This window comes from Brassica napus, chromosome C2 (genome assembly GCF_020379485.1).
Source record: "Brassica napus cultivar Da-Ae chromosome C2, Da-Ae, whole genome shotgun sequence".
In the NCBI taxonomy this organism is placed as follows: Eukaryota; Viridiplantae; Streptophyta; class Magnoliopsida; order Brassicales; family Brassicaceae; genus Brassica; species Brassica napus.
Window position 1 is genome coordinate 385,919 of NC_063445.1, and position 21,939 is coordinate 407,857.

The window sequence follows — 21,939 nt, forward strand, 5'->3', positions numbered from 1 at the left end:
AAGTTCTTTTGTGCTACTGTATGTAATAGTCAAGTGATCATAAGGAAAAAAACTCTTAGCTATTTTAAACTTTTTCTTCAAGAAAAGCATCTTTTGCAATTATCTTAGCTATTTTACCACATTCTACATAAATAAAGAGTCGTATAGAAGGCGGTTACCGGATTTCAAATCAAACATCACAACGGGAGAGGAATAATTTCATTTCATACTGGTCTTTCTTTCGAATAGGTGGATTTTTTTATAATGCAATGTCTATACTATATTATACAAAAATGTCACTACCGTAAATACTATATTTAATTTGGGTTGATAAGATTTTTAGCCGTTGAAAATGTTTTTTTTTTTAAACTTAGTCGTTGAAAATGTTCGGAAACGAAGGCCGTAAGAACGTGCGAACAGGTATAATGTTTTACTGCGGATCAAAAGTCATAAGAAAATATGCACTAAAGGTTGTTTATTCCCTATGGCGTGTTTTATTTTCAAATGACAAATACAGAAAGACATTCGCTGGGCAGCATTTGAGTTTTGTAATTTCTTAAATGAATAGTTGATTAGTCTTTCATGTTTCAAAACCCAAACCCTACTGAACATATCCACTTTGATTATTAGCTTTGTATGATCATCTTGATATTGTTTCCAGAAGTTCCTACGTTCATTCAGGGCCATAATAGCTCCTCGGTTAACCATAAAGGGTAAGTAATAACACTATAATGGTAGAACATATAATAATGCACATACAACTTGCATTCAAAGATACATATAAGAAAGAAAAACGTATTTATTTTAAAATATATGAGTATATGATTGTAATAATTGGGAACAATATGACTCCTTAGTTCGATAAGGCCAAAAAGAAAAGTCGATGGAGACGTTCTTTATGGATGTTAGGTATGAAAGAAGTTATGATGTTGAATTTTAGTTAATAACACTAATCATAATTAATAGATCAAATTGCTATATGTATTAATATAGTCTTATTGTATCAGGAAAATTTATGCTAGAGTTAAAACTGTCTTCATCAAATATGATCATCAAAACTTGTCAGTGGCCAGAATTGCCAAGGGACAAATAACTATTAGCATTCTCCAACAGATACATTTATATGCAGAGAGTGATGTGATAACTAAATTATATAATATGCTCATTTTAGTGTTTAAAATAATTTAACTAATTTTTTTTTTTTGAAACTCCAATGTTATATGAACTAATTGTTTTAACCAGTGTTGCTGTATATTTACTGGAAAGTAAATCTATATGTGTTCCTAGGTTGCTGAGCCTTACATATCTGCGTGATGTACATGATGGTGAATATATTATACCAGATTTTCTTATGTTCATAAATGTTTAGCTTATCGTATAATCGTCACTGAGCGAGAAAGAAACAAGTGTCTCATACAGAAACTTAAATTCTATATACAGAAAATATGAATTTTTGGATAGTAGATGCAATTTTTTTTTGAAGATTTTAAGGGCTATGAGCCGAATCATCCTTCGACCTAAAGAAAATATTGAACCATCCATCAAAGTTTTGTATGTTGTATGTACTGTTGATACTTTAATGATCTATCTATTGCAGAACGTTGTCAATTACAATTGTGTCCTATAATCTTCTGGTGAATATGATTAAGCTGTTGATGTAGCAACAAAAACTATTTCATTGTTTTCTGGAAAATATAGAATATGAATTCTTAATTATTTCATAGTTTTCTATGATATATACTTGTATTATTTATCAATTGCTAACAAAACACTCGTTTGATATAAGAAAATGACAAGAAAATGATTACAATTAAACACGAACCAATGAAATGTTATCGGGGCCTGAGTGAATAAAACTGTTGGTTCCTTTCAAACTCTCATCCAAAGTTAGTGGGTGCAGATGAAGCTAATCTTAGCCATGTCTCTACTGAAAATTCCCTAAAAATTTAATAATTAATTATTTCAGTTTGGGAGTATTCTGGATCAGAATTTCCATTTAACTATACCTATGATATGATTATATTTATATAAACAACTTAATTAACCATACAGTAAACAATATACGTTTGATAACAGCCACATGATTTTTTAAAAAAAGGTATATTTTAAAATTATGTGAGTAAGTAGTTATTTGGAAGGACCGACGTATGATCACGTTTACGTGTGTGTTTCTCAACAAATTTTATTATTTTATAGTCGCCAAAACGCGGATAATGCTTTTAAGATGAGAAGGTTCATGGTGTTTCGTATGTCAGCAGACATTTTTTTTTTGTACATTACTACAAACTTTAATTATTTATTATCATATTTCTTTTTAGTAGTAGGTTTTTTTATTAAACTAAGAAAATAATTTTTAGATAACATAAACTTCTGTTTAAATATATTAAAATGTCTTTTTCTTGTCGCTGTCATACGGAACGAATCGCAAAAGACAAATACATAAAACGAGAAGCTATACCGCATATTTTTTTTTTTTGGTGTAATTTAAAACATTACCCTGCCGGGCTTCGAACCCGGATTCTGTGTGCTACAGTTGATCTGTTGCACTATAACGCATATTCGAATATTTATAGTGTTTGTTTTACTGTTTACTAAAAATAATAAATTATAAATGTACAATTAGCTGCGTAATCTGATTTGTTCTATTAATGAACAGAAAATCTCAGAATATCATATAATACAGAGATGCACCATATAATTCTCTATTTTCTAATATACCTAAAAATTGAATGTACTAATCAAGATCTTGCATGATTGTTCGAAATCTTAATCTGAGAGAATAATAAAATGAAACTCGAATATTTTTATCTATAAGGTCCTATGTGAGCTCCACAAAAGATAATATAAACGGTATATCAATCTTCCTCCAAATCATTTGCTGATGCGAAAACCTAACCCAACACTTATAGATATATCCCGATATAATAGTGACATATAAAATTATTATTGCCATTTCAAAAGGAGGAACTGTCAGCGACATTATAAAAATGTTATATAGTGGCATTATGATGAGTTGATGACGATAAGAAAGGAAGGCGAAAGTAAAACCATGAACTAAAAATGCCACGTGTTTCTGACTAGTTTTGAATGCGACATACAATTACCACAGTGCTTACTTTTTTTTTTACCAATAATTTCTTATTAATTCTTAACAAACATAATTTAATTTGCAAATAAAAATCTTAATATCATTATGGCAATTAAAATATATGGAGGACTTCTACACTGATTATGTATACATGTGGTCATGGTCCACCTGAAATTTTGGAGATCATTGACAATCTAGTGAAAAAAAATTAATAATTTAGATAACATATATTTTATAATAACTTTCAAAAAAAGTTAGACGTTCGAAGCTAATGTTTATTATGATGATCATATTAATATTGTATGATGATGATGAGCCATGATGATAAAACTATGCATGATTAATGATGTGGGGTTTAATGTTGACATGTATAATTAGTGGGATCGTCCACGTCAGTCCCACTTGGCAACTTTTGTCTCTGTTTGAATTACACGGCACGAACCTCCCCACCGGTAAGGTCCATTTGTATAGCTGGACCATTTTTATTGCCAAAATAGAAAGGTCTTCTTATTTATGTGTAGTAGTTGTGTTCCATGAAACTCAAATAAGAACTTGCTACATGTGAGGTCTTTCTTATTTATGTGCAGTAGTTGTGTTCCATGAAACTCAAATAAGAACTTGCTACATGTGAGGTCTAAGACTGGGCGCACATGTACACATTCACTTTCACATTTTTTGCTCTGATTTTGTTTACACCCTCATTATTGAAGGTTATAATATGTAGGTTGTAATATTTTATTATTTTTAACTTTCGGTAAGATTTAATTTTACCTAATATATTTATATATTTAAAGATCATTTGTACTTATTTGTTTTCTTAATTTATTATTTATAATTTATTAAATTTTTACAAACAATTATTTATTAAATGGATCTATTTGTTTTATGTACAAACAGTCAAATACCACGTAACGAATATCCCAAATTTTATATGAATACATAATCTTTTAGATTTAAAATCGTCCAATCTTAGCATCGATCTCATATCTACAAATATGTATATATTGATTTTATAGTGTTAATGTGCTATCTCCCAGACTCCCACATGATAACATGCTACAACTGATTAAATGGAAATAATACCAATACATGTATTATCTAGCTCTCAAGTCTATACGACTATAACGGTATATATTTAATTATTTATATATATCGCAACATTGAAAGAATTAACTAGAGCTATGTATTTAATCGAAGCTGATATTCTTAGCAGAAAAAAAACAAATCCAATCTGATATGACCACTTCAGGAAAAATATAAACAATTTGTATTTTAATAAAAGGCAAGTTGAAGATTATAAGGAAAATCTGACTTTTTCAAAAATTACTCGGTCGCGCAGCCACACGTGCAACCATGTTTCCACCTTGTTTCATTGTCTGGTTTTAGATGTACGTATTAACTAATCATTTTATTTCTTTTTGTATTTAATGGAGTAATTGGTTATAAATTCCAACTATATATATCTTATCCAGTAATGATCTTTTTACTAGTTGTCAAAAGAAAAGAAAACCACACTAATAAAAGTGGTTTGGGATCAACACGTTACTGGAGTCGTTCTATTTTCGTAGGGGATCAATAGTGGAGTCCTCTCTGTCACACGAGGGAAGCCATTATAATCCAAGCAACGTTTATTTGAATTTTGACTATTTCTCAAGCAAAATTAAAACTAATTTGACCATTCTATTAGTTTTTGTGACTTGTCAAACACTTTGAAACTTAACATTATTATTCAATGTTAGGCTGACTTTGATTTTTATGTGATCAAATAAGATCATCCCATTAAGACTTTCCACTTTTATTTACACTGGTTCACTCTTTTACGTGTTGAATAGCCGTGTCTGCAATTAAATAGTATATTTTCTTCTTTTTTTTTATCAAACCAAATTTGTATTAAACTTAGAACTTAGACCATGTCCAACGGTGGATTTCACCCGGTCCATAAGAGAAATCCTTAAGCATAATTGTAATTAAATACTATTATTAGCGTTAAATCGACGAAGGATTGGTCCGTCGCAGCGGACTTAAGGATTCAATCCTTAGCCACGCGTCACGTGGTGAGTGGATCGAATTTGTGTTTGGTTTGTGTAGGGTCGAAAAAAAAAATCATTCTCGAGCCAAACCGAAAAAAAAAAACTCCTCTTCGACATAAGGCGATTTCGAGACGATTCTGCTCGATCTCTCATCCTCGGCTCGTGTAAGGTAAATCAAAGCTTTAACTCGTAGATTTATCGATTATAGATCACTCTCCATCTTGTTTGTTCTGTATTAAGGGTTTGGTTCTCGGATTCCGACAGATTTGAGAAAATTTTCAAATTAGGGTTTCATAAATATTTGGGGCAAAATCGATTTACGGATTCTTTGGGGGTTTAGATAGGGTTTCCAAACGTTTATGGTTTGTATCGGTCTCGGATCTCCTCTCTTGTTGATTACAGAGAGCTGCTCTTTAACGATTTTGGGGACCGTGTTGCTCAGCTCTTACATGTCAAATCTATTGTTCCTTTTCCGCTTAATGAGAATCAAGATTTTTAGCAAGAGGTCCTTATTGTCAACACTCATCTCTTGTTCCCACATGATTCTCGTTCATGTGCTTTTGATTATTTAACATTGATTGCTGTTGTTCTTTAACATACGTAATTGATTAACGTTGTTCTTACTCGTTATTTGCTGTTGATTTTATTGGTCCTTAACATAAGTGTTTACTTGTTTTGGTTGCAGATAAACGATAATGGGACGATACAGTTACAGCCAGCCTTCTTCCTCCTCACACTCTCCAGACTTAACCTCCCTCCTTGAAGCCGAATGTGAGATGTACGCGGCTGAAGCTGAGATTACTCGGTGGAATGCAGAAGCCAGTGACTGGGAACCATCAGCAGAGGGTGATGATGGCATCCCAAGGACATGCTACTGTGGTTCAGAGCCAGTTCACGGATACTCCCAAACGCCAAAAGATCCATACCGACGTTACATAACGTGCTCCAATGCCGATGATAGAGACTGCCACGTCTGGAAATGGTGGGACGTGGCGGTGGAGGAGGAGCTGAGAGAGTTTCAGAGGGAGCTTAATGCGGTTAAGGGTGAAGCGAATCAACGTGAGCAGAAGTTACTCCGTCTTGAGAAGCAAGTTTCCGAGTTCACAAAGAAGAAATCAGGAGCTAAGCTAATGGTCTTCAGCTTAGTGTTAGGGTTGGTGTTGCTTATTGTGCTAGGTGAGTTACTTCCTTTTATTTTTTCATCTCTCATATGTATTATAAATATTGAAAGTGTGTGAAAGTTGATTGTTTACTCATTTATTTTTCAGGAATACTTGGAAAGGATTCAGAGGATTGGGGCGTACGTGCTTTGTTTCTTTAACGAGGTAATTATATTATTAGTAGTTGTAGTAATTTAGTTTCGAAACCGGAAGGAAAATTAAATGTGCTTTTAGGTTTTGATTTGCTTGGAAAGAAAGTAGTTGTAGTTATTTAGATTCGAAACCGGAAGGAAAGAAAGTGGTTGTAGTAATTTAGGTTTGATTTGATGTGCTTTTAATTAGTCGAGTAGTTAATGAACTCATTTGCTTTCCACCTTCTCAACTGCTCTGATCTGATTGCTATTAATCGAGTAGAAGGCTTACTTAAGCCCTCTGTGTCACTAGTAGAGTGTCACAGAGAAACAATTAAAACAATGGCTAATGGAAAAAATTTTAGTAATCTTCTCTTTAGTCAAATTCCAGTTGACCTTGATTCACCTGAACCTTTTTGGTTCGGTAGTCAAGGTCCTGATGACTCTCCTTTCATGAGTGCTCCCGACGTTCCTGCTAAGTCTCCTGTGAGCTCTTCTCCGGACGTTCGGGCAAAGTCTGGTGTGAATCCAAATGCCTCATGTCCTGAGAGGAGAAAATGGACTCCCAGAGATGATAAAATCCTTATTGGTGCTTGGCTAAACACCAGTAAGGACCCTGTGATGAGCAACGAGCAGAAGTCCACTTCTTTCTGGAAGCGTATAGTAGAGTACTACAACGCAAGTCCTCTCCTCGCTGGGACAGTACCGAGAGAGATCACCTCTTGCAAGCAGAGGTGGTCTAGGATTAACGGCGATGTATCCAAGTTCTGTGGCTGCTACGATGCGGCTCTGAGGGAGCAGAGAAGTGGGCAAAACGATGATGATGTGATGAAAACCGCCTTGGACATTTTCTTCAACACGGTCGGCTACAAGTTCGCCATGGATCACTGCTGGAGGGAGCTGAGATACGACCAGAAATGGTGCTCCCACTATCCTGCTAAGGACGCTGGAAAGGAGAAGCGCAAACAAGCTGTGGAGGTGGATACAGAAGTGGCCGAAGGTGTCGATCCAGAAGTTAGACCTCGCGGGGTTAAAGCGGCCAAAGCTAGTACCAAGAAGAAGAAGAGTGGCAGGGAGGAGGAGTTGTCGAGGCTACATGGGGTTTTAGAAATTAAAGAGAAACTGTCTAAACAAAAGCTTCTTGATCGTTTACTAGCTAAGAAAGAACCTCTCTCAGATATGGAAAACAGTCTCATGCTCAAACTAATGTCCGAAATGATATGATCTATTTTCAATCTTGCTTTTGAGGTAGAACTGTTTGTGTACTGATTGTTTTTTAATGGTTATGACACGGTACTAACTCTTGTCACTCTGTTTTGACAGGTTCGCATGTGGGAAGGAGTCACGGGTCTTTATCTGATGGAGTAGGAATCACGGGTGATGGAGTAGGATTCACGGGTGATGGAGTAGGAATCACGGGTGTAGTTGTATGAGTCACGGGTCACTCTCTCTAGCATATGTATTATAAGTAGTAGTTGTAGTCTTTGCAGTGTAGTCTCATTGTTTTCCTCTTGAGAGTCAAGTTCATGTTTTCAGAGAGTTTCTAAAGTACTCTCATTGTTTTCCTCGGATCATATGTAACATTTCACGGATCATATGTAAGCTTCACTTTGTATCAAAACTTATGTAACATTATATTCTTCTTTGTATCAAAACTTATGTAACATTATCTTCTTCTTTGCTTACATAATCTTGTTTACATAATCTTCTCTTTGTATCAAAACCGCTGCACATAATCTTGTTTACATAATCTTGTTTACATAATCGGCTGATAGAATATAACTGTTAATAATCATGCTAACATAATTTTGTAAACAATCTTGTTAGTAATCTTGTTATTAATCTTGTTTACATATCTCTTTGATCCATCTTTGTTAATAATCTTGTTATTAATCTTGTTTTAGATATGCACATTTGATTCCTCTTTCAACATTCCACGTGAAGGTTACATCGTACAATACAGTGAGACACTTGTTCTTTTGGTGCTGAGATCTTCATCGTCAAACCGGTTAGTAAAATCACAAACGGTTTGTAAAATCACAAACCATCAAATTTTTTTTTTTTTTGTAATATGACTAGTATTTTAAATAACAGCTCAAAACTAAAGTTCTATAATAATCGTAATATGACTATTTAAAAAAAAAAAATGTGCATATCTAAAACAAAATAAAATTTTATTTATCTTTAAAGTTCAATAATATTCCTAATATGAGAATGTTCAAAATTAAAGTTTTATAATATTGTTAATATGATAAACTTTATTTTAAAAAGTTCAGAATTAAAGTTCAATAATATTCCTAATATGAGAAGGTTCAAAATTAAAGTTTTATAATATTGTTAATATGATAAAAATTTGTTGATGAAAGGTTCAAACTTAAAGTTTTATAATATTGTAAATATGATAAACTCTATTTAAAAAAGTTCAAAATTAAAGTTTTCTATGATTAACATATTAGGACTTCTTAAAATGTCAACATCTTCATCCGATGGTCTAGACGAAAGAATAGACGAACTTGTTGATGAAATAGTTGAAGATTACTACAACGACATAGTGGAGGACCAACCCGATGATGAGGCGAACCGTGCTTATATTGAACGAGACCGTGAAGGAGGAGATGATCAGTTATGGAATGACTACTTCAGTGAAGACCCGACATACTCGGCACAAATATTTAGAAGACGTTTCCGCATGAACAAGAATTTATTCCTGCGTATTGTCAGAGCCCTCAAGCAGAACTTTATATTCTTTCAGCAGAGAAAAGATGCAACCGGTAGGTGGGGTCTATCATCACTTCAAAAGTGTACGGCGGCTATTCGTCTGCTTGCTTATGGTACAGCGGCTGACTCGGTTGACGAATATCTCCGACTTGCGGACACTACAGCACACTCTTGTTTACATCATTTCACTGACGCAGTTATACACTTATTTGGTAATGAGTATCTACGACGACCCACAAAGGAGGATCTTCAACGACTACTCTATATTGGAGAGCAACGCGGTTTTCCAGGGATGGTCGGGAGCATTGACTGTATGCATTGGGAGTGGAAAAACTGCCCAACCGCTTGGAAAGGACAATACACACGTGGATCCGGAAAACCGACGATTGTTTTAGAGGCTGTAGCTTCACAAGATCTTTGGATATGGCACGCTTTCTTCGGTCTTCCAGGTACCTTAAACGATATTAATGTCCTCGATCGGTCTCCGGTTTTTGACGATATCTTAGAAGGTCGAGCTCCGAGGGTAAGGTACATGGTCAACGGACACATGTATAAGTTGGCATACTATCTCACGGACGGTATATATCCAAAGTGGTCAACATTTATCCAATCTATCACACTCCCTCAATGTCCCAAACAAGCGTCATTTGCTAAATGGCAAGAAGCAGCCCGAAAAGATGTCGAGCGGGCATTTGGAGTATTGCAAGCTCGGTTTGCGATAGTGAAAAACCCGGTTCGTACATTGGACAGAGAGAAGATAGGGAAGATTATGAGAGCATGTATCATACTACACAATATGATAGTTGAAGATGAACGAGATGGTTATACAAACCGGGTTAATATTTCAGATTTTCAAGAAGGAGAATCTTCGAGAACCTCGGAGGTCCTAAACGAAATTCCTACATTGTTCAATGATACATTTCCCGACCGCAATGATCTTCGTGATAGGCAAACTCATGATCGATTGAAGAATGATTTGATCGAAAACATTTGGAATAAATTTGGTAATCAAGATTAATAATTAGTTCTCTTTGGAATATTATTAAATCATTGTATCTTTTTTTTTAATAATGCAATTAATAAAATTTCAATTTTAATTTTTTTTAAAAAATAATATTATTTTATTCCTAAGGACTCATTTTTCAGGATCACCATTGGACGAGTATTTTAGATCCGAATCCTTAACTAATGAAAAAAAAAAAAAAAAAATTTATGCTTAAAATATTGTTAAGGACTCAAGTGGGAGTATCACCATTGGATATGGTCTTAGTAAGAGTTTAAGCTCCATCATAAAAGAATACAACAAAGCTACAAAGAACCAAGTGGAATATGAAACAGATAAAACCTAAAATAGAATGGCAATACAAATCACAAGAAGTAAGCATTAAAAACATGGCATCACATCTAGTGTAACCCAAAGAGTTACATGTGGGCCGCTATAAATAAAACTAGAGAACATGGGCCGGGAATTCATAATGGGTTTGAAATGAGATTCATTCATGTGGGCCACTATGAATAAAACAAGAGTGAGAAAAAGATTTGGGACATTTCTTTAACACTCCACATTATTCTACAAAGTTTGACAAATGATCCCTAAAGTTGTTGCTTTGAACAATCTCGACCAACACACCCACACAGTAAAAAAGCTACATAAAGTTGATGTCAGATTCATCATGTATACTCTTATTATCACATATAGTATCAATGTTTATACAGTGTTACAACTTACAACATACATTTTCTCTGGGACATACATTCAGTAAACCTCTGCACAGTTATTTGCACCAACTGGTTCCCTTAAGCAACTTGATATTGCCATCACTGCAGCTTCAATGGATGCATCTTCACCCTAATTTCAAAACAATAACACATGCTAACAGTTATAGAGACATGATCACACATACATAAGAAAAAAGAAGAGTGTTGAGCTTCTTTCTTACCTTCTCTTTCCAGTAAAACATGTTGCCGTATTTCCCAGCTAAACGACTCCAGAAGCTACGAGGTATGTCCAAATCAACACTAGCCCCAACATTAAAATTCAATATGTTCCCTGTTTTCAAAAATCAAGCCATCACAATCTGTTCCCTCATTGGATAATTATAAACAATGAGTATGTGTTATACCAAAAGTGGGATCAGCGACAAACACGATAGTGCTATCATCAACTTGCCAGTAATCCTTGATAGCTAGTCCTGTAACAGAGTAACATTGTCATCAAGTAAGTAAAAACCTATAGAGATCATTGAAAGCATAGAGAATTTATCATTTTACCGGGTGTAACAGGATAGTTTTGAGCCAAGACTCTTAGCTTAAACCCTGTGTCTTTCTCAAGATCAGAGATTTCTTCAGCGATTCTCTTCTCCTGTAAACAATTCTCAAACATAAATTATAATCAAAACCAAATGGCCAGAGCACCAAGACAGAGGATTAACCTGGCCATCAGAGAGGAAACCAGCAACGTCTATGACAGAAGTGAACTCTTTTGGGAGCAGTTCTGGTTTGTTAACTCCCACTTTAGCTGCTTCTGCAATTCCAACGCCTGCAAACAAAAAGAAAGATTCAAACTTTGTTTTTTTTTTTGAGAAGGAAGGATGATCGTGTGGAGCGAACCGGATAGAGATAAACCGAGAGCTAGAGCTCCGGAGAACGCCAAGCTGAGAGATTTTGACCGGAAACGGGAACACCAGTTCTCGGCGGAGGAAGTTTTCAGCTTTAAGGAGTGAGGAGAGAGAGTGGTTTCTCCGGCGACGTGGTTGTTGAATACAGGAGAAGAGAAGGTTCTACTGCATTGTGGAGGTGTAAAGAGAATAGCCATGAGTTTCTTCCTTCTCCATTGTTTCTTTTGGATAACGTTAATAAATCGCTCATGACTCGGGAACTTTTCGGTACTGTACCTAACCGAACCGACAAAACCAGTCTGGTGCTGTAATTAGGCCTTGAGATTTTGAACTGAACCAAAATATTGGTTAGTTCGGTTCTTTTCGGTAGGTCTTTTAAAAAAATTTGGTTTTCGATTTGGTCAGGCAATCGGTTACTTCAGTTTTCTTTATAAAAAATTACTCAAACCATACTAAAAATCTGAGCGAAAATAACCAAATTTCAAATCAAACTAACTAAAAAAATAACTTAGTTAATCGATTTAACCAAAAATATCTGAAATTTTAATAAAACTAAACCAAAATCTAATCGAAATCAAATACTATTTTAAAAAATCAAACTAACTGATACCGAAAACTCTTTAGTTAATCGTGCTTAAGCTAGAACAATTAAAAGATGGGTGCCTGTACAGAGAGGTGATTTTTTGGTATATGGGTTTGTGCATGATGCATGGCTACGCACAAGTCTCGTTTAAACCTCTCTCCAGTTTTATTAAGCGTCACGACATTTGGAGCTGGACGTTCCAGAATACTGGCAAGAACACCAAAACGGTTTCACTTAATTATATGGCGTAACTGTGATTCACTGACATGACGTAACTTTCTATACGATGTCGGTCTTGTTTGTATGGTGGATAATAAATAACAGACATAGACAAAGAGTGTATTTCATTCATCCACGTGATGAAATCGTATAAACACTACAGTATGTTTTGTAACTGTACTTGTATTCAACTTATCGATACGATAAGTAGAAAATTTTGAGGGGACGTGTTTTCATTGGCCTCTTGTCGGTCTACTAATTGACGTTTGCTGTATTGTGATGTAACGGATTCAATGATTAATTTTAGTTTTTTCGTTTCACATTTTTGAAATCAAACTCGATCATGGCTTGTGTTTACAGTTTACTACTCTTATAAATCACACCACGTTATCGTCCTCAGAGTTTCTTACACTCATTACAATAAACAAAGACAATGCAAGTTCGAAAACTCTGGTTTCTTGCTCTCTTCTTGGCTCACACCGCTTCAGCCGTCAATCTCAGCCTCGAAACCTCAAACATAGCCTTCCTTGGAGACGCAGAGCTCGGTCCTGCTTCAGATGGCGTGAGTCGCTCGGGAGCTCTCTCCATGACCCGAGACGAAAACCCTCTCTCCCACGGCCAAGGCCTTTGGGCCACTCCAGTCCCTTTCAAGCCTTCTTCAAACACATCTTCTTCTACGCTTCCTTACCCATTCGAGACTTCTTTCGTTTTCTCCATCACTCCTCGCACCGAACCAGCTCCAGGCCATGGCCTCGCCTTCATCGTGGTCCCAGCTCTCGACAACAGCGGCGCAGGACCCGCGGGCTACCTCGGAATCCTCAACAAAACAAACAACGGCGACCCTGAAAACCATGTTTTCGCTGTCGAGTTCGATGTTTATAAGGACAAGCAACTTGGAGACATGAATGATAACCACGTCGGTGTAGATGTGAACTCTCTTACTTCTGTTGTGGCCAAGAGAGCTGGTTATTGGGTTCAGATAGTGATAGGGCGAACGAAAATGTGGAGGTTCAAGGAGGTGGAGCTGAGCAATGGAGAGAGGTACAAGGCTTGGATTGAGTATAGAGACTCTAATGTTTCAGTTACTCTCGCGCCAGAAGCTGTCACGAAACCCAAGAAGCCTTTGATCGTTGCGCGTTTAGATCTCTCTGAGGTTTTTCTCGAGAACATGTACGCTGGTTTTGCCGGTGCCATGGGCCGTGAAGCTGAGCGTCACGATATTTGGAGCTGGAACTTCCAGAACAGCGCCTAGAACACTTAAACTAGTGTTCTGTTCGCTTTTGAGTTTGTTTGTACTTCTTTTACTCATAACGTGAGTTAATAATTAAAAAAAAAAATTGTCGCTTGATGCATTGAATTTACATACTAGTGGCCAAATCTACTCTGCAGGCACTTTGTCGTTATGTTGACTTTCTATTTCTAAACAATATTTCACTAAAAATCACAAATCGATGGAAATCACTTAGAATATCAATGGAAACAACATCTCATTACAGTGGACAGATGAGTGTTTGACTAAGAAGTCCGATATAAAAAAAAAAAAGGAGGAAAAATCAAAACTTCATGGTGATCTCTGGTGGGAAGAGGCGGCCACGGTGATTGAATATCATGAAATCAGAGTTATCTGGTAAAGAAACCGCCCTGCAAAAAGTTTTGAAAGAACAAGTTACTTAGCAGAAGTGCATATTCACTTCATCTTAACATAAGACAAACTCAAAACCAATCAAAGAACCATGATGTATATAAGAAGATAGGTGAGAGAGGTCGTGACATAAAAAGGAACAATTCATTTTATTCACCAAAGGGAGTCTAAAACACCTATAGAGTAAATGAAGAATGTATGCTCAGGGTCAAGACTCAAGATAGAGAGTGGGACAAGCATGAACATTCTCAGTCAATAGCCACAATACTAACTAGAAAACGAATCGATCCATCAACATGAATCTAAGAGCATTCTCAGTCAAACAGAGTGATGCACAACAAACCTGTTTTCATCAGAGTCAGGGTGAATGGAGAGGAACTTCCCAGGGAAAGTCAAAGCAGCCCACATACAAAGAGCTAGTCCCACGATCAACTCCAGAACAACCTTAACGAATCCAAACAAGTATCAAAGTATAATCCTTTCCAACAAAAATTGAATAAAGGTGAAGCCTTTATGGTATATACTTACATTCAAGGGAGGTCCGGTGAACTCTTCCTCCGTGATCTTCAACAATCCTCTATCTAAAATCAAATAAGTCAAAACCCACATCAAGAAACTATCTCCAAACCCACAGAAAACAAAATCAGATCTGAATCTATTTGTAATTTGGATCCGGAGGCTTACATTGGATTGTTGAATAAGCGGCGTGGGAGAGAATCAGGACGCCGATTACTCCAATTACGAAGCCTAGATTCATGTCTTGCGTTGGGTATAAGAGAGAGAATCCCGATCTGGTTTTGTCTCGCCGATGAAATAGAAGACGATCCCACTCGAGTTTGGAACCGGCAGGTAGTTATAACATGGAAAAGCTCATAGTAGCAAACGACGGAACGTCTAATACAGAGGAGAATAAGACGGCACGTAGTTCTTGTTTAGGAAAGATATTTAAAACATACATCCTCTGGTTCAAGTTACTCGAGATAGTGACTAGATTCCACCGTAAGCAGTGTCCCAAACCCAAGAAAAAATTTTAGGATTAGAGAGTCATAGTACCACTGCGCCGACAAACAATCGAACCTGCGACATTTGGCAGTTATCTGTGAAAAAGGGGACGGAATGGGTTTCAAAAGTGAGATTGTCCACTCATGTATGTACACATTAATACTTTGGGTTTACTCCAATTTTCACGCTGGGTATATAAATTAGTTCAATACAAGCCCTTCTCAAGTATTACATTATGTTAAGTATTTCGTTTTTTGATACTTCAATTTGAATGTGAGATTAGTATCAAAAATCTGTTTAGTGGTGATTCTTGAAAATACTAAAAAAAAGTGCTTCGCCCTACGTTGCACGGAAGCTTCGTCGGACGTCCGCTTCCCGCTTCGGAACTGGAATCGAAATCAGAATCTTGTGGAAGCTTACGGAATCTCGCTTTCAAAACGCTTTCAAAAAATTCTGTTTAAAAACATGTTGGAAGCTTATGATTCCATTTTGGAATCACGCTTCCTACCGTCAGCCAAGGTACTTCATTGACGAGAAAAGGGATGTTAAAAGGCTCGTTTTGTGTTGTTGCGATGTAGATGGCCGGGCTTGGATCTATGTTGTTGGGGAAAGCAAGTTAATCAGTAAAACGCGATTATGTGGTGGATCCTTGGCATTTGCATTGTACATGTATTCCCAGTTTGGTCATGGTTCCGGAATGTCGAAGAGAAGATGAATAATTAAGCAGAATTACAAGTTTATTTTTCTTTTGTTTTGGTTGTTGTTTTTTTTTCTTGGGAATGTTTTTTTGAAACTCTTAGGAAGCCAAAGTTCCTTTTTAGGAAATAAAGTTGTTTTAGTTGTTGAGAACAGTCTTAGAGATTGCATGTTTAATGGTCTCTCTCAGTTTAAGTCTACTGTTTTTATTTTAGAATTTGCTGGCTTTCACTTATTGTTGGACTCTTAAGCTTTTTGAGATAGTTTTAAAAATGGTTTTGCTTAGATTTTTGCAACAAATTGAGTTTTATACATGATCTATTGTGTACGTTATGACCACGTGTCCTTCTATTATTGCAAGACTTATGAAGTTGTGAGATTTGTTCATCCTCTCTACAAAGGAACTATTTCAAAGAACAACTCTTTCTCAAGTTAAATAAATAATAATATAGGTTCATCCATGCTCTGTTTAGTTTCCAAAACGCCACCATTTTCTCTTCCTCTGTAACTCGGTTGCATATGTATCTGAATACAAAAACAAATAATCAAGAAAAATATATCTTTTAATGAACCAAGATGAAAAAAAGTAGTCTGTAAAATGGGTTTGAGGTTAGTTACAATTTACCTTTGTTTAAGTAGATGGAGTTGTAGTGAACCTCTGCCCAGAAGCTCAAGAAGATTACTGCAGACAACAAGCAAAATAACATATCATCACTGTAATAACAACATTTAAAAAAAGGACAAGCAGAAAGTATAGTGGACTATTACCCCCTTTGGATTCTTGAGAGGTGGGAATAATTTCAATATAACATGTATTCTTGAATGACGTTAGCACAACTATTTTCACCCGATACTGCACAATTAATACACTCTTTAATTATGGAATGGTGAAGAAGTATACGAATGAAAATACATGTGTTTTCATAAGTTTGAGAATCTATACTGCATCTGCAGCTGCTTGTAATGTAACATGATCACCCCACTCGCCGCTCCTGTGTTCATAGTTGAATACTCTTAAGGCTTCTAACAAAAGACAATGGTTCAAGAAATGTGGTTAAGTAGTTTCAAATGAGAGAAGATATTTACCGAGACATTTTCTTGAGATAGTCAGAGAACTCCATAGGCACGTATCCTTCATAAGAATCTGGACTAGCTTTAAGCTAAACAAAAGAGTTTGAAAAGTTCCAAAAAACATGAGCTCGTATGAATTAGTGAAAGCTACTAAAGACTCATGAGTAGCAGAAAGTTCATCAAACCTGCTTTACAATTTGTTTTCTAACGTGTTTATGACGATCTGCTGTTTTGTAAAGTTGATCAGCTAAAGCACGGAACTATAATCAAAAAGGCAAAAAAATAAATGATCAGTTAGTCTAGTTCTCCCAAAATGATTCTGCTTATGGAGATGAAGTAGAAGTTTACCTGGCAGTTACCATCTCCTGGAACTCTGACCTCTGCGAAGTCGAACATCTCTAACCTGAAACAAACAATAATGGTTTGTATATACATAACAGAACACATACATGGATGTAACATGTAATAGCACATACCTATTCCGAAGTCTATCATGATCTGAAACCGCTTCTTCTTCAGGTGGTATCTCTCCATTTGTTTTCGGTACATACTGCATATGATCGACTTGTGTCAAATTAATAGAACATATTGACAAGAGTTTAAACAATAGTCTCATGAATACTTACAGGAATAGGGACCATCTGATTCAATCTCCTCCCAAATTCACCATCAGTATCACACTGATCTGATTCCCACGAGTACACATACTCCTCCGTGTCACTCGGACTTGAACATGAATATATATTAGGCGAACCATCTTGATCATTATCATTCCCTAACCACTCTACAACACCAAAAACTCATTTTCTTTTGTAATCCAATCACCAAAACATAACGTAAACACACACATGAAAAAAAAAGATGTTCAAAAATAACCTGAAGAGTAATCCCTAGTAGTAGGTTGATCGTTCCAACCATACTCGTTATTATTACTGCTATAATTGTGAGTATAATCTTCTTCTTGTTGGTGCTGATGATGATTTGAATAATTGCCATTATTTTCTGCAATTTGAAGCTGCAAAAAATCGTCTTGGAGTGTTCTTGCAATGATCTCATCGTTATCTACATCACTGCTACTATGATGATCTTCATACTCTCTGTAATACTCACCGCTCTGATGATGATGATGAAGAGATTGGTCTTCCTCGTGAATCAACTCAACGCCATAAGGAGGATACGTGTATGAAGGCGGACCAAGAAACCATTCCACAATACTTACGTTCTCTTCATGTGACACCATCTCTGGATTAAAAATATAAAAACAAAACTTAGTAAAAAAAGTATAAACTTTTCATAAGGAATCAGAAATATTATAACCATAAAACAAATCAAATATTACTTAATTAACACTCCAAAAATCATTTGAGTAGTTTTGACGGAAAATTAAACAGAGAGAGACTTTTCAACAAAGAGGGAATGTGACTCTAATCAACTTTGGTTTTTCCCTAAACTATTTACTTTAAATTAGAAACAGTACTAAAAGTCATTATCACGATGATGAATTAGCCAAACACAGAGAACAACAAATAACTATTTTTGAAGAGAAAACAATAGATGTGTTACAAAAAAAAAAAAGAAGAGAAAACAATAAATTATAGATCTGAGAGAAGATGTATGGAGAAGAAGAAGTAAGATCAAAAGCTCTCACCTTTTACTTAATATATCTCTGCAACTTGAAGACGAAACTGTTTTTACCAAAAAATAGACAAAACTTTTTTTCAGAATTTGGGGATGAAAGGTTGAGAATTTTAATTGGAATTAAGCATAATTCAAATGGGTTTTACTCGCATTCTTTAAAATATTAAATTTTTAGAAAGAACAAAAGGAATCGAGAATGATTCGAATGAAAAGAAAGTGGTTAGCCTTATGATTCTGAAGAACTCAGAAAAATAAATAGAAAGTGAGAAAACGCGCTAAATGCCCACTCAATATTTATATGAGTTTCTGGCATTTTAAAGTTCTTTAGTCATGAGAACTTGTAGCCGTTGGATCATTCAGATGAACGGCCGCGGTGTTATCAAATCATATTTAATTTTTTCTCTTCATTCTTTAATATCCTTTTTATTTATTTTATTGTACTATTTTGTTATTTGTGAGACCGTAATAACATTTTCCAAAGAGGTCTGCCTAATAAAATAAATACTAACCAACTTGATAATCAATCCTCTATTCATTTTGTTTTTGTCAATTAAATGTCTATTCATTCTTCCGATACTGTCATAAGTGATGATGAGTCATGGTTTTCTGTTCATTGTTAGTAACATTTTCGGCTCTTTATAAAATCCCAAGAAGATCAATTTAGTAGTTAAGTACTCCCTCCGTTTCATATTGTAACTAGTTTTAGGGAAATTTTTTTGTTTCAAAATGTAAGTAGTTTTCATATTTCTAGGTAACTTTTACATTTATTGAGTATAGTGTGACCAATCAAATTAAATAAATTTATTTTTGATTGGTTAAGTTATATCTAACCTATTTAATATACAATACTTTTTAAAACATAATAATTTTCTTAATCTTTGTGCTTTTAGCCAAAACTACTTACATTATAAAATGGAGGGAGTAGCATTTAAGAAAAGGATTAGCATGCAGATGCAATTGTTATCTTTAAATCTGTTTAGTGTAAGGCTTCTTAAATGTTGAAAAATTCTTATGGGTCCAATCACACATGGCTGGCTGCATTGTTTAAAGTTTCCCAATTATAACCGGCGCGAATATGTAGCTTTTCTTTAAACAGGCTAAGAATTCCACGTTGCACCCACTCATTTTATTGAATTCCTTTTTTTTTTTTTTTTTTGTCAACAAACTTATATTGATAATGCCCTAATGGGCTTTTGTACAAGTGAAGATACAATAAGGTTCATTACCCATAAGTTACAATCTCGAAATTTAAATAAACCTACATGGTAAAGTCTAATTTATTGACTTTGCCAGCATCTTCGAGAAAGACACGTCCGCAGGACGCGCGTCCATCATGCAGAAATTCTTCAACTCACGCGTCATCACACGCTTTCATATCAAGTTTGGATACGCGCCATCGCACGCGCCGCTGCTACAGTCGGGTAATTGGCACGCCACTCCTCCAGCAAAATTCACACAGCTTGCTCAAGCTTCGTGGCTGGATTGAAAGATCTTCACTTGTTGGATACTTCTCTCTGTGACGCCTCTGTCTTCACCGGATCTTCATTCTTATCGCCGGATGTGATACTTACCAAGCAGCTTGAACTGATTTACCCACAGTTCTTGTTGAAACACTTGCTAATAACAAGTTTCAACTCATCTAAAACTGAAGCAAATCACGAGACAACTTGCAAAACTCAATCTTTATCTCCTCTGGAAAACTTTGCTTGATGATATAAAGCAAAGATTGATTTCCTTATAGATGAAGATAGAGGATAACCGACGGGAAGAGGAGAACCAAATGAAAAACAGTCGGGATGTTAGGTTTCCATTGAGAGAAGACCCCTAAACGACTACCGATCAAAAGATCGGAACTTTATTAAGGATCAACTAAGTAAGACCAGAGAAAGGAATTGAATGAAAATTGGCTCTGGCTGTTGATGATCATAAGCACTTCAAAATCGCCTAGCGAAAAGAACATCCGCAACCGGAATAAAAGATCGATCAAACAGATCGAATATATACATATAAAACAAAAAAAGATGGTAACCGGCGGCGAAGGCCACCGGCCACCAACAAACACCAGTTTTTATTGAATTCCAAAACCATTAAATTCAATTATTCCAGGCAGCCCCCCTTTCTTGAATTAATTAAAATTCACGCAATTCTCATCATGGAGTATAATTTAATATTCTTGGGAACACATTAAAAAAATGGATATTCACTTTTTGTTGTTAACGTTTCCTAAGTTTTAATAAATGTACTAGGTTCTGTTCTGGCGTTGATTCATATGGATGCTTTTGTGAAACTTTCAAGTTATTTAGAAAATTTAATTGTATATATTATAAAGTATAAGCTTAATTTCAGGAAGCCTAGACTGACAAATTCATGAATCACGTAGTATGAGATCTAATGAGCTTATTGAGTACTCGTTATGAAACAAGGAAAAAAAAAATGTTAAAATGACACTTATTATGAAACAAATAGATTAATATAAAAGGGTTAGTCAAAATAAAATAAAGTCATGCTGCATGCTTGCATATAAACAAACAAATAGGAAAATAGTGAATTTGTTTTGAATCAGCATGTAATAAAGTATAGTTTAATTTTATGGCATGGGTCATGAATGATTTGACAAACCAAAAGAGTCACCTCTGCTGTAATTTTAAAAGAAAATTTTAATTTGGTTAGATAAGCAAAAAATAATTAATAGCATACGTAAATATGGTGTGTTTTTTACAAAGGTTAGTTCACTTTTTTTGCTGTTAACTAATCACTCCGTTTCTAAAAAATGTATGTTCTGGAAAAAAATTGTTTCAAAAAGAAATATTTTTTACTTTTTCAAGGTATGATTTTATGAAAAATTGTAAGTTTCAAAAAAATTAAATGGTGTTTATTGAATTTCTATTAGCTAAAAATTATGAAAAATTGTTATTCACAAAAAAATACATATTTAATGAGTTTTCTTAATATATGTGAAAAGTCTAGAATATGCATTTTTTTTAAAACAGAGGGAGTATCATTTATGCATCATATATTCTATGTCAAAAATAGTCCATCTCAAAGAGATGTTGTTACCATAGCGGTAATTCATTGAGAAAAATTTAGCAAATATCATGCCTTCTTTGAATTATCATTATTGAGACCCAAATATATTAGTGTATAGTTCTTATCTACACTAGTGTTTTTTTTTTGTTTTTGATAAAAGTTTGCTATTAAATTGGCAAATGGAAGAGTTGTAAGATGGTAAAACTATAAACATAAAACAGCAATAAGAGTAAAAGGAGCACACAACAAGCATAAAAATAGACAAACGATATAAGCAAAAGAGGAGACTAAATCTAAGAACAGAACATCAAACACCATGAAACTATAAGTATATAAT

The 21,939-nt window shown here is 35.1% G+C and overlaps 6 protein-coding genes across 7 annotated transcripts; 3 read left to right on the forward strand and 3 right to left on the reverse strand.

The window, feature by feature from the left end:
• The first annotated feature begins 209 nt into the window (after positions 1 to 209).
• On the forward strand, positions 210 to 10,124 carry LOC106440271. Its single transcript, XM_013881903.3, has 5 exons — positions 210 to 5,266; positions 5,783 to 6,273; positions 6,366 to 6,422; positions 7,712 to 9,885; positions 9,955 to 10,124. Exons 4-5 carry the CDS (start codon positions 8,829 to 8,831, stop codon positions 10,122 to 10,124), a joined length of 1,227 nt encoding a protein of 408 aa, XP_013737357.2. The 5' UTR covers positions 210 to 5,266; positions 5,783 to 6,273; positions 6,366 to 6,422; positions 7,712 to 8,828.
• Positions 6,731 to 7,821, forward strand: LOC106423981 (glutathione S-transferase T3-like). The gene is made up of 2 exons (XM_013864725.1): positions 6,731 to 7,577; positions 7,712 to 7,821. Exons 1-2 carry the CDS (start codon positions 6,731 to 6,733, stop codon positions 7,819 to 7,821), a joined length of 957 nt encoding a protein of 318 aa, XP_013720179.1.
• Positions 10,125 to 10,737: 613 nt separating the features above from the next.
• On the reverse strand, positions 10,738 to 11,962 carry LOC106423939 (thylakoid lumenal 15.0 kDa protein 2, chloroplastic). The gene is made up of 6 exons (XM_013864681.3): positions 11,717 to 11,962; positions 11,539 to 11,645; positions 11,378 to 11,468; positions 11,230 to 11,298; positions 11,047 to 11,156; positions 10,738 to 10,955 (listed from the first exon to the last, which is right to left on the reverse strand). Exons 1-6 carry the CDS (start codon positions 11,919 to 11,921, stop codon positions 10,863 to 10,865), a joined length of 675 nt encoding a protein of 224 aa, XP_013720135.1. The 5' UTR covers positions 11,922 to 11,962; the 3' UTR covers positions 10,738 to 10,862.
• A 943-nt stretch (positions 11,963 to 12,905) lies between these two features.
• LOC106423962 (lectin-like protein) lies at positions 12,906 to 13,872 on the forward strand. Its single transcript, XM_013864704.3, has one exon. It carries the CDS (start codon positions 12,960 to 12,962, stop codon positions 13,776 to 13,778), a length of 819 nt encoding a protein of 272 aa, XP_013720158.1. The 5' UTR covers positions 12,906 to 12,959; the 3' UTR covers positions 13,779 to 13,872.
• Positions 13,873 to 13,974: 102 nt separating this feature from the next.
• LOC106423963 (membrane magnesium transporter) lies at positions 13,975 to 15,094 on the reverse strand. Its single transcript, XM_013864705.3, has 4 exons — positions 14,853 to 15,094; positions 14,697 to 14,749; positions 14,512 to 14,612; positions 13,975 to 14,167 (listed from the first exon to the last, which is right to left on the reverse strand). The coding sequence occupies exons 1-4, from the start codon at positions 14,923 to 14,925 to the stop codon at positions 14,080 to 14,082; spliced, it is 315 nt and encodes a 104-aa protein (XP_013720159.1). The 5' UTR covers positions 14,926 to 15,094; the 3' UTR covers positions 13,975 to 14,079.
• Positions 15,095 to 16,127: 1,033 nt separating this feature from the next.
• BNAANNG23310D (OVARIAN TUMOR DOMAIN-containing deubiquitinating enzyme 10) lies at positions 16,128 to 18,855 on the reverse strand. Of its 2 annotated transcripts, none has more exons than XM_013864748.3 (11): positions 18,586 to 18,855; positions 17,814 to 18,179; positions 17,564 to 17,721; positions 17,414 to 17,487; positions 17,286 to 17,340; positions 17,123 to 17,197; positions 16,953 to 17,026; positions 16,810 to 16,858; positions 16,635 to 16,719; positions 16,492 to 16,548; positions 16,128 to 16,391 (listed from the first exon to the last, which is right to left on the reverse strand). In XM_013864748.3, the coding sequence occupies exons 2-11, from the start codon at positions 18,175 to 18,177 to the stop codon at positions 16,336 to 16,338; spliced, it is 1,047 nt and encodes a 348-aa protein (XP_013720202.1). In that variant the 5' UTR covers positions 18,178 to 18,179; positions 18,586 to 18,855; the 3' UTR covers positions 16,128 to 16,335. The 2 variants fall into 2 exon arrangements, with proteins under 2 accessions (XP_013720202.1, XP_048604465.1); XM_048748508.1 differs by lacking the exon at positions 18,586 to 18,855 and adding an exon at positions 18,277 to 18,492.
• Between the last annotated feature and the right edge of the window lie 3,084 nt (positions 18,856 to 21,939).

What these genes read in the sequence shown, in the direction of transcription:
- LOC106423962 (XM_013864704.3), top strand. Translation starts at nt 12,960, where the DNA reads ATGCAAGTTCGAAAACTCTGGTTTCTTGCTCTCTTCTTGGCTCACACC.
- LOC106423963 (XM_013864705.3), bottom strand. Translation starts at nt 14,925, where the DNA reads ATGAATCTAGGCTTCGTAATTGGAGTAATCGGCGTCCTGATTCTCTCC. An exon ending in CGCTTATTCAACAATCCAAT is followed by an intron (nt 14,750 to 14,852) that starts GTAAGCCTCCGG and finishes ATTTGATTTTAG; the next exon opens with ATAGAGGATTGTTGAAGATC. An exon ending in CCTGACTCTGATGAAAACAG is followed by an intron (nt 14,168 to 14,511) that starts GTTTGTTGTGCA and finishes AACTTTTTGCAG; the next exon opens with GGCGGTTTCTTTACCAGATA.
- LOC106423939 (XM_013864681.3), bottom strand. Translation starts at nt 11,921, where the DNA reads ATGGCTATTCTCTTTACACCTCCACAATGCAGTAGAACCTTCTCTTCT. An exon ending in TCTCGGTTTATCTCTATCCG is followed by an intron (nt 11,646 to 11,716) that starts GTTCGCTCCACA and finishes TTTTGTTTGCAG; the next exon opens with GCGTTGGAATTGCAGAAGCA. An exon ending in TGTTTTACTGGAAAGAGAAG is followed by an intron (nt 10,956 to 11,046) that starts GTAAGAAAGAAG and finishes TTTTGAAATTAG; the next exon opens with GGTGAAGATGCATCCATTGA.
- LOC106440271 (XM_013881903.3), top strand. Translation starts at nt 8,829, where the DNA reads ATGATTAACATATTAGGACTTCTTAAAATGTCAACATCTTCATCCGAT. An exon ending in AGGGAAGATTATGAGAGCAT is followed by an intron (nt 9,886 to 9,954) that starts GTATCATACTAC and finishes TTAATATTTCAG; the next exon opens with ATTTTCAAGAAGGAGAATCT.
- LOC106423981 (XM_013864725.1), top strand. Translation starts at nt 6,731, where the DNA reads ATGGCTAATGGAAAAAATTTTAGTAATCTTCTCTTTAGTCAAATTCCA. An exon ending in TCTCTCAGATATGGAAAACA is followed by an intron (nt 7,578 to 7,711) that starts GTCTCATGCTCA and finishes CTGTTTTGACAG; the next exon opens with GTTCGCATGTGGGAAGGAGT.
- BNAANNG23310D (XM_013864748.3), bottom strand. Translation starts at nt 18,177, where the DNA reads ATGGTGTCACATGAAGAGAACGTAAGTATTGTGGAATGGTTTCTTGGT. An exon ending in ATCAGATGGTCCCTATTCCT is followed by an intron (nt 17,488 to 17,563) that starts GTAAGTATTCAT and finishes GATCATATGCAG; the next exon opens with TATGTACCGAAAACAAATGG. An exon ending in CATGATAGACTTCGGAATAG is followed by an intron (nt 17,341 to 17,413) that starts GTATGTGCTATT and finishes TGTTTGTTTCAG; the next exon opens with GTTAGAGATGTTCGACTTCG.